At 39.0% G+C, this 11,008-nt stretch overlaps 1 protein-coding gene across 1 annotated transcript in view; it reads left to right on the top strand.

Moving 5' to 3' along the window:
• The first annotated feature begins 6,063 nt into the window (after positions 1 to 6,063).
• Positions 6,064 to 11,008, top strand: part of FAM241A (family with sequence similarity 241 member A) — a 31,143-nt gene continuing 26,198 nt past the window's right edge. Inside the window, exons 1-2 of the mRNA XM_031462379.2 lie at positions 6,064 to 6,142; positions 6,567 to 6,997. Of these exons, the coding sequence (XP_031318239.2) occupies positions 6,064 to 6,142; positions 6,567 to 6,997 (510 nt within the window). The remainder of the gene's footprint in view (positions 6,143 to 6,566; positions 6,998 to 11,008) is intronic.

Raw genomic sequence — 11,008 nt, 5'->3', positions numbered from 1 at the left:
ACATCTCAGGTGAGCTCTGCTCACATGCTAATACTAATGAATATATTTTGAGTATGAACTTAGGTGCAAATAATGCCCATATTTTGCAAATATGGAAACTGAGGATTAGAGAGAGAACCAGGATTGAAATTCAGGCAAAGTCAAGACTCCAAATTGTTAACCCCTACCACCTCCACTTCTCCAGATCCTTGTAAATGTTCCCAGGAAAGGGCAGCACTCCTCTTAGAAATCCTTAGTTTTCTTGATATATGCTATTTTAAACACACATTGAGAGTAATAGATTTATTCAGGAAAACACACAGGAAAGCAAATATAAAAAAGTATTAACAGGCCAACCTAGGTGAAAGCTCTGCTGGTGTTCACTGTATTGTTCTTCCAATTTTCCTTAAGGCTCAAAATTTTTCAAAATAAAAAGTAAATAATAAGAGTAATAGACCTAATTTTCACTGAGTAAAGGGAGTTATTTCATGACAAAGTCTTAAAATTATAGATGCCTTAGAATCTATATTGGGACATTTTATTATATTAGGACATCTATTTTATTATACATAATATATTAGGACATATTATATTATATTAGGACATATATTAAGATACTTTATATGTTCATTAAAACTTTTAAAAGGTGGAGATTAGGAAAAATAACCTTGGGTAATTTAAATATGAGTGATAAATATGAGATGCAGCATAGGAAAACTCCTTCTATATTTTTGCTTTCGAGAATTAACCTCTCCAGTAAGAACAACCTGATCAATTGGAACCAATGCAAAGGACAGCAGCCAAGCTACCCTGGTTAGATCTGGAGGCAGAGTCATACAGAAATCATAGAATTTTAAAGCAAGAAGAGTTTTTTTCAAACTGTCTAGTTAAACTTGTTCATTATACTGATGATGAAATTCAGTACCAGAGATTAGAATGTACTGCCCACATTTTTGCAGTCTGATAGTAGGAGACTACTCATTTCTTTTGTATCCCAGTTTAGAGCTTGTATCATTCTAACTAATAAGTGAAGAAGAGCCAATATAAGATGGTGTATAAGGAAAAAGGGACTTGGAGGGTGGCATTCGGTGATACATTTGTTGGCTAACATAATTGAAAAAGGCATACAGAGGTAGTTTAACTTTCGGAGTAGTTAAAAGCTGGCTTTAAAAAACTCATCTCTCAGTCATGCATTCTACTGGACAGGCTTCATTCTTAGGCCTTATAAAGTAGTTCTTCTGTAGTTCCGAACTCACATCATCACACACCCATCCTGTAGACAAGACTTTGCCTTCTCTACAATACAAACAAAAATCCCAGAATTGAGTTTCATTGACTCTAATTGACCTGATTTGGGTCATTTGCCCATCCTTAAACCAATTACTGTGGTCACAGGAGGAAGGAAAGGTGAAATGCATTTGATTTACTTTGTAAAGGTCATATTCTCAACTCTTGGATCCAGGAATAGATTCATCTTCACTGAAATCACAGACAGTGGGAGAGCGGTGAATCAATAAAAAAGCTAGGGTACTATTAACATAAGAAGTAGGTACAGATAACAAGTGGCAAAATTCACAACTTCTACATCTATCTATAAATAACAGTTGATAGAATAAAGGCAAGGACCAAAACTGCCTTTTAAAAAACATTCAAAAGACTACCGGGGCGGGGAGATTAATTGGTTCTCTTGAACCAATTCAGGAAAGAATTAAGACCAATAGGCAGAAGACATAAGGATACAGATTTAATTCAGTAGATGTAAAGAACTTTCTAACAATTAGAGATATCCAGTAATTGAACAGGTGGCATCATGAAGTAATGAGTTTCCCATAGTTGGAAGCCTTCAAACAGAAGGAGAGTGACCATCTGTCAGGAATGTTATAGAAGGGATCCCTACACTGGGTAGGAGGTTGTTCTAAACTGCCTCTTAGATTCCTTGCAACTAAGATTCTAAACAATTGAGAACAGCATGAATAAAATATCCAAACTCATTCAAGAACTAAATTATTTAACAAAAGGTAACAGAACTTTCAGTTATGAGGGAGAGTTGACCAGACTTTGCGTGCCAGCTATCCAATTTTACAAAGAAAACAGAAAGATCTTTTAAAATGATTATTTTAAAATTACAACATTAAAATTAATTTTACAAGGAAACACACCACCCAAAAAACATTTTTTTAATTCCCCTTCCAGATTTGATCTATATGTTCACATAATTTCACTTCTATCAGACTTAACTCTGTCAGCTGAACAAAGCTAAGTTCTGGATTACTCTTTACCTTCCCAGCTCCTGAGATACTAGGTCTGTGGTTAGTGGGCCAAAGGATATGGATATTTTTATGGTTAAGAATATGTACTGCCAAAACATGCAGTAAGTGAGTTTAACTATTACCCTAAGGCATTGTCCATGTTAGGTTTTATTCAACACGTGAAAAATTGCTAATATATATTAAGTGGTACTTTGTAATTGTTTGCATTTCCATTTTTTTCTCTACTAGTGAGTTTGAATAGCCTTCTTGACTTTTTTTTTTTTTTTTTAATGAAAACATAGCTCCTAATTTACATTCCTACTCTAAGGGGAAAACTCAGCAGTACATGTGGATGCAAAGAAGTCACACCAGAGAAAGGGAATTAAACAATCTTAAAGTAACCAGATTAGGCCCAAGATGGAGTCACTCACACTAAAGCCCACATCAGCAAACCAAAACTTAACTAAGGAATGCTCAGCTCTCCCAAAAAAGAAAGGCCTAGGTCAACTGATCAGTGCTTGCCTGCCCAGCACAAGTTACCAAACCGGGACCTAAGACTTCCCTTTGCCCCATAAAAGGGAATAACCCTGCATTAACTAATCAGCAAATACCCAGAATAACTTTCTTGTTCCTGCTCCCTTTGGTCTATAAAATCCCCTTGAACTGTACAACTCTTTGGAGCTCCTTCCTATCTGCTAGACTGGATGCTTCCTGATTCAGGAATGGCCAAATAAAGCCAAGAAGATCTTTAAAATTTATTCAGTTGAATTTTGTTTTTTAACAAGAGAGAACAGAAATTAATTCCAAGAAGAAGGACGCATTTTTCCTTCTCCCAATCAGAATGGACTCTCTGGGAAGGATAGAGAACATTGAGAAAGCATTGTTTCAGCATGTTTCTGACATAACTTCCTTAAAAAAAAAACAGGAAAGAAAGAGAGTGTTCTCAAAAAAGTTTCTTTTCCTTTAAATTCACATACCATCCAGAAACCATAGTTTTTCCTGGGATTTTGATTAAGATTCCAAACATCTCAAAAACTATTCCCCACACTGAAGTTCTGCTAAACAGGAAAGAAATAGATTTTTTAAATAATATGGGAGGCAAAAATAAAAGCTCAGGAAGAATATAACAAAACATCTTAATATGTCAAAAAAATAAACTGAAAAATGAAATTTGGTGTAGTCTCTATAAATAATTGCATTTCTAATATTATACTACTAAATGAGTACAGATCACTCTGATTTGTTCATTTTTCTCTCTGGAAAGATGTACACATAAGAGTGGAAGAACATTAAAAATAAGATCTCAAAGGTGTGGAAGTGAGAGATTCAAAGTCCTTGTTCCCACAGCAACTGCACAAGACACATCCATACTGCACAGACCACGCCTTAGAAATGAATCTGTTTCTTGCCACTTACTCATTCTTGGGAGAACACAAGGTAAACACACTAATAAAATCACAACTAAACTACATAGAATTTGAGACCAACATGTTAGAGTTGCCTAGGCAATAACAATCTTATATTTCCCATGGGAAATTGGCAGTAATAGCTTTATGTGTATATTAATCATATTATGCAACAGAGTGAAAATAGCCCTCCCCTCCCATGTGATGTGCTTGAAAGTGTGTTATCTGTGATGTAACCTGTCCAATGTGCTACTATTGGATTTTTTTTAAGAGGTGATTCTCTAAATCCTCAGAAAAGATCAAAGTCTCTATGAACATATGAATAACAGTTTAAAGAGAAATTCATTCACTAAATAAAAAATAGATAATACTAAGAAAAAGAAAAGGTTCTGACATCAGACCTAGGCAAGGATCAGAGGCCACCCTTTGGTGAAAATTCTTGGCACTTGCCAGGAAAAGTAAATTAGAATTCAAAAGAAAATAATATGGAAGCTTCATGAGAGTAGGGACCTAGACTTGGGCCTAATGCCTAAAGGTGTTCAATAATGTCTCCTAAATGACTAAATACACTTTGCAAAGAATCAAGAAGCCTGAATCTCCAAAAAGCCAGACAGTATATTCTAAAGAACTTTAGTAAGACTTGTCTCCTAAGTTGAACAAAGCTAAACTCTGTATTATTCTTTTTACCTGGACAGATACACATATTCTGTGCCTTCTGAGTCCTTATATATACAAGGAGTTTCTGTTCACTCTATAGTCTGATTGGGTGCATAGCTGCTCAACTTATCAAGTTAACAGATACAAGTCAAAAGAGGGAGAACTTCAAAATGTACCTTAAGCTCAACAGAGTTGGCAGTAAAAAGCTGATATTGTCTGTGCCACTATACACTATCTTAAAGTTTCATTTTAAAATATATATAAGGTCATTTTTTATAAGAAACACTAATAAGAGCCAAAGCAAAATTTCAAGAATGAAATGCCATTAGAGGAAAGCAATGAGGCCCATCAGGGAATGCTTTTGGGTTCCCATGGTGACATTTGTTTCTGATTATATATATGATATTAAATAATTTCTTCTGGGTTTTTAAAGGCTTTTAAGAAAAGAAATAAACCAGATTCATTTTCTTTCTAATTTCTGGCATTTAAAGGCATATTTTCTAGTTTATACAGTCCTGACTACTAAAAAGAGGAAGTAGGTCTTTAAAATAAGCCTTTAGAGTCCTGCTTATTTTAATTCCCTCTCTGAGGCTAAAGATATTTTAATAGAAGATCTCAAATAACTCATTCTTCTCCATATCTAGGTGTATTTACTTTCCTTGAAAGGTAGCCTGATATTTTATCTATACAATAGTCTATCATTTTCTCAAAGTACAGATAAGAGATATACAAAATTTGATATTTTATTTAAGTGCCCTCAATTTCCCTTTAACAAAAATGGGTAAATTTTCCAACACCACTAAGCAATTAACTCAGTTCTGACACTATCTACTTGGAGATAAGACCAGAGATCTCATAGGTTAAGGACTCAGTTCTGTAAAACTGCTCCCCTCCCCTCCTACTAACTCCACCCAACCACACACACACTTTAGATGTCAATGCAAATCCAGGATGTTACTTGTGCTTCTATCAACCAGCTATATATTGAAGGTTCTCAAGATTCCCTCTTCAAGTTCCACTAATTTCTTAGACCTCCTCACAGAACTCAGAGAAACATTTACTTACTTGTATCAGTTCATTATAAAGGATATTACAAAGGATATAGGTGAAGATGAAGAGTTACATAAGGTGGGTTATGTGGGAAGGGGTGCAGAGCTTCCATGCCCTCTCTTAGCTGCCATTCTACCTGCCCTTGATCTCCTCTTACTCACCAAGGTGGAAGCTCTCTAAACTCTTGTGTTTTGGGTTTATATAGAGGCTCCTTCACATAGGCATGACTGATTCAACCATTGACTATTGGTGATTGATTCAACCCCCAGCCCTTCTCCCCTCCCCAGAGATCAGGGGGATGGGACTGAAAGTTTCAACCCTTTAATCACAAGGTTGGTTCTTCCAGCAACCAGGCCCCACCCTTAAGTTACCTAGGGGGCTATCCAAAAGTCATCTCATTAACATAACAAAAGACACCTTTTTTTCCCTCTTACCACTTGGGAAATGCCAAGGTTTTAGGAGCTCAGTGCCAGGAATGGGGATAAAGACAAAATAAATATTTCTTATTATAAATTGCAATTATCACATGTAGAAAGAAAAAGAATTATAAATTAGATGTATCTCCCTTATCACACACTGAGAGTAACATATTCTTACCCATTTACAGAAATATACACAAAGGCACATATAACACCAAATGCTTCCAAGGTTCCAACACACACCAGGGAAGCACTCAACAGAGAGACACAGAGGGGAGGCAAAAAGAACAAAATAGCCAGAAAATGTGTTTTACTTGCAAAGGATGGACAGCTACTCAGGACAGGCAGCCAGCAGCACACCCGGGCACACCGCCAGTGCCAGGCAAGCACAGAGGGGCCCTGATGGAATGTAGAATTCTGTGTGTGTGTGTTTGCTTCTCCCTCATACACACCGACACACGCCGTTCTCTCTCCCTCTTAAACGCACTCTTAAACACACCGTATCTCTCACAGACTCTCTCTCACACAGTCCCTTTCTATCAGTCTTTCACACCCAAGTGAGCTCTCAGTCTCATGCACATACAATTTTTCTCATACACAATCTCTCACAGTCTCACACACACATACACAGAGCCTCTCATATACAATCTCTTTCACACACATAGTGTCACACGCTCTCAAAGTCTTTCTCACATAATGTAGTCTCACACACTCTCAGTCTTTCTCACAAACACTCGCGCGCGAAAACACACTCTCCTTCTAAGTCTCACACACATACGCATACGCACATACACGCACGCACACAGGCCCACGTTGGCCCCGCCCCGCCCCCGGCCCCGCCCCCGGGTGGGCTCCACCCCGGCGGCCGAGGGCGGGGCGAGCCGGTGACAGGAGGGGCCGGGCCGGGCTGGTACTTCTGGCGTCCCGGCCCCCGGGGCGCACTCCGAAGTCGCCTGTCAGCTGCGAGCGCGGCGGATCCCAGGACGGCCCTCGGGCGGCGGTCGCTGCCTCGCGCCTCCAGGCTTGGCCCCTCCTGCGGCCGTCCCGGGCTGCGGGAGTTGGTGGCGGGATGTGCTCGGCCAGGGAGCTGCTCGGCGGCGGCGGCGGCGGCAGCGGTGGGGAGCAAGACGAAGACCAGGACGCGCTGGCGGAGCGGGCGGCGGTGGTGGGGACCGAGTTGGAGTCCGGGGCGAGCCCGCGGCGGCGCGGGCGGCGACCGCAGGAGGAGCCGGAGCAGGTGAGCCGGGAGGGCGGCGCGGTCCGGCGGGGTTTCCCGAGCCCCACCCGGCGGCCGAGGGAAGTGGCCCGGCGGGCAGGCGGCGCCGGGGCTCTGCTCGGCGTGGGTCGCTGGTCCCCGCGGCGTTCGGGGAAGCAGCGGGGAAGAGCGGTCGGACCGCGCGCTCTGGGCCGGGCCGCGGGGTCGCGCGTTGCGCGGGCGAGTGCCGGCCCCGGAGTCGCGTGCTTGGCGGGGTCAGCGCCGCCCCTACCCACCCGTCGGGCAGAGGATTCTCAGGCCGGCGCCCAGGACTCTGTGGAACTGCCCTCCATAACGGTCACTTATCTAAAAGCCTTACATGTTTCAAGTCCTACCTCTGTGCTGTGTTTTAGGGGACAACTGCTCCCCTCCTGCCCTCCATCTTGGCATTTCTGAGCGCATACCTAGCGCCTCTGTAAGGTGTGGGTGTATTTCTCGAGACACGCAATCAGTATCTGAAGGCATGTGTAGGAGCGAGTATTACAATAGATGTCTTAACAGGGACTCTCCCAGAGCAAGTTTTTCACATGAACACAAAGGAAATCTAAACTTCATTGAAAAAGTGAAAAAGCAAGAAAATTGCTTTCAGATGGTACCAAAGGAGAAAAAATGTTTGAGGCCAGTCATAATAAGGGAAAAGAGAAGTTGGGTAATTTCTGTAGCTCTCTGAATTTGCTTTCACTAAAGTATGGTGATAATAGGCATTATAACACATCATTTATCTTCAAGATTAGGCAAGAAACTTAATAAAATAAGTTGGATTGTGTAGGGGATTAATTTTCACCAGCAAACTGTAATTAAACTTTCAGAAATACTCTAGATACGCTAACCTTCAGAATCACGTTAAGGAACAGTAATTCAAATGATTATTTGCCTTTATTACAACCTATACTGTTGAGATCAGTTGATACCTGTCTCCTTTCATTATCCTTCTCCATCTGTTCTTTCTGTCAATTCCAGTATCATCACTAAATGTATTAATAGACAAAGTATTACTTATAGTATCTCAACATTGTATGTAGGAAACAGAAATAACTGTGGCACGCACAAAATATGCCTTAGCATTAGGTTTGATCACCATATGGAAGTGTAATTTTTCATTCTTTTGGCAAAATAAGAGATGGTGACTGAAGCAAATAACTAGGAGATCTTCCTAATTACTTTCCTGGTGGTTTTCCCCCATTAACTGTACCATGACTCAGTAGCTAAAAGGCTGTATCCTCTTACTTAAGTTGTTCAACTGGAAAAGTGGAGAAAACAGCAACAGGAACTCATTTGAAGGGGGGTGGGGAGTACATTTGAGTTTCAGGGTCCCAAAGTAAATTTTCAAATGGTTGTCAGGGAGCATGTAAAATACTTCATTTACACTTCTGTAGATTTTTCATCAGCAGCAGCTCTGATCTTAATAAAATTGCTTACAGTACAAAGAAAACAGATGAAACATATATCCTAGAAAACAGATATGCTTTGCATACCTGATTCTTTCATTGCATGACATGGAAATTTCATGCAATGTGCTCCTCTGAAAATGTTATTTTATTTTCATCAAATGATTTATTTATATAGTCTAAATCTACATACTCAATACTTGAAAGTTGTACTTGAGATATGCATTTCCTCCAACATCAGCACCAAAGAACTTCTTATCAAGAAGTAAAAAAATTTTTAAATTGATACAATCCAGCCCATTGATGTAAGAAGCAAGCTTTTGTGATAAATCATTTCTCGGCCATGAAAGTAGCTTTTTTTCAAGTCTTGAAAATGGATTTAAATTTTTTATGCAGTGCCATGCAATGATGGTAGAGAGATAAAGATATTTGAGAGAGGTAAATGAAATAAACAAGTATAAAATATATCCTACATAGTTATTCTATTTTGTTTTTCTTTTGGTGGGTGGTGTGTGTTTGTTTTGTTGTTTTAAGAACACATGGACTCCAAATCACAAATGGAGTATTTCTGAAAACTTGTTTTGTAAACGTGTTTCTTTAGAACTTAAAGTGAACTCTTCCATAGAAACAATGATATAAACAGAAACAGAACTAAAACTAATTAGCTGGAAATGAGACAGAGGCCATCTCCCTGCTGTCCTTTCTGCTTAGCACACTCAGTGATCCAGAGTCTGAGTAGCCTCATGGATACTGAGAAAGAACTGTTAGCAGCGGAAGCAGTAACAGCAGAGGCTCCTTTATGTCTGCATCAGGGCTATGGGGTGGTGTGCTCTTGAATGTTATAGCTACAGAAGACACCTGACTTTTTGCTCCTCCAACTCTTGCAGTGATTTTTGTCAGCCCCTAATTTTTTATTAAATCCTTTTCTATTTCTTGTTCCTTCACAGTTTGCCCCTACCTGATTATTTGATGAAGCAGGTTTCTTCCTTTCATTATTCCCCAGGCTGAAGTCTCATCTACATACATCCTTCCCTTCACTGATTTTTCTTTCCACTTCTGTCTGAAAGGCTCTTGCATCAGATTTGACTATACAAAATGTATCTGTGGCTCATTGTTATTATGATACCAGATCAAAATGTATCTGTATTTTGCTATTTATTTCACATAATACCAAAATACTGGTATTTAAACATAAATGAACTTATTTACAAAACAGAAACAGACTCGCAGACATAGAAAACAAACTTAAGGTTACCAGGAGGAAAAGTAGGGGTGGAGGGATAAATTAGGAGTTCAGGATTTGCAGGTACTAACTATTATGTATAAAATAGATAAACAAGGTCCTACTGTATAGCACAGAGAAGTATACTCAGTAGCTTGTAATAACCTATGATGAAAAAGAATATATACATGTATAACTAAATCACTGTACTGTACACCAGAAATTAACACAACATTGTAAATCAACTCTACTTCAATACAACAAAAACAAAATACCAGTATTTATATAGGTGTTTTCTTAGTAACTAAGGTATTTTCTTAGTCTTAGCATCATTTTTTACAATTTATCCTTAGGTACTACTCCATCTGAGAGAAAACTGAAGTTCCTCTGTCCTTCTGGCCTGTTTCTTTTTAGGTAGGATGACTGACAAGGCAGCCTGTGTCCTAGGAGGAGAGGACTTGAAAAAATGGACCAGGTCCCCTAGATGAAAGAACTGTGTCAAGTTTGAAGTATGAATTGGGCCTCTAAGAGAGATAAGCAAGGGAGAGAGGCAAAATGCCCAAGAAACTGGAGACAGAACACAGCTACCCTATATGTGTGTTGGTAATGTGTGCATGAGAGATGATCCAAGTATGCTCATAACTGTGAGCACCCAGTCCCTTTAGGTAAGAGAATCTCTGCCCTGCTGCATAGCTGGAAGGTTAAACATCTCCAGACCTTTTATTACGTTTTTGTATTAATGTGAATGGCATCTTCTTAGATGTGGCACTTCACAACCTGAATTAGATGGCCCTGCAATCTTAGAGCATAGAGAGTCTCATATCCTTAGATTGGTCTCAGAATCATTACTTTTAGCATTCTTTATGATTATAAAAGTCATGAGTACTTTGGAAAATGTAGAAATATAGAACAATCTAAAGAAGAAAACAAAAGCATTTGAAATCTCACTCTGAATAATGTGTTATAAAATATCAAACATTTGGTATTAACTACATTCGTATATCTCTGTGTGTGCATGTGCATATATATACACATTTTTTAACATGCTGTAATGTAATATCTGGATTTGGTATCTTGTTTTATCTACTTAGCAAATTTTGTCATTTTCCCATGTTATCAAAAATTCTTTGTAAAAATTATTTTTAGGGTCACTTAATAGTCATTCCCTTAATACTGCATATTTAAGTTGCTTCAAACTTTCTTTTATAAATAATGCTGTAATGAAAATCTTTGCATAGAAGTTCTATCTTGTTCTCACAGTTCCTCACAGTTCTACTTGTAATAAATTACTAGAAGTGGAAGAACTGGGTCAATAAGTCATACTCTTTGAAGCTTCTTGAAACATCCTAAAGAACCGCATTCAGTAAAGTTTGCACCAGTGTA

Source organism: Camelus dromedarius, chromosome 1 (genome assembly GCF_036321535.1).
Source record: "Camelus dromedarius isolate mCamDro1 chromosome 1, mCamDro1.pat, whole genome shotgun sequence".
NCBI lineage: Eukaryota > Metazoa > Chordata > Mammalia > Artiodactyla > Camelidae > Camelus > Camelus dromedarius.
Note: the sequence above shows the minus strand (reverse complement) of the source record. Positions and strands in the feature narration are given on the sequence as shown.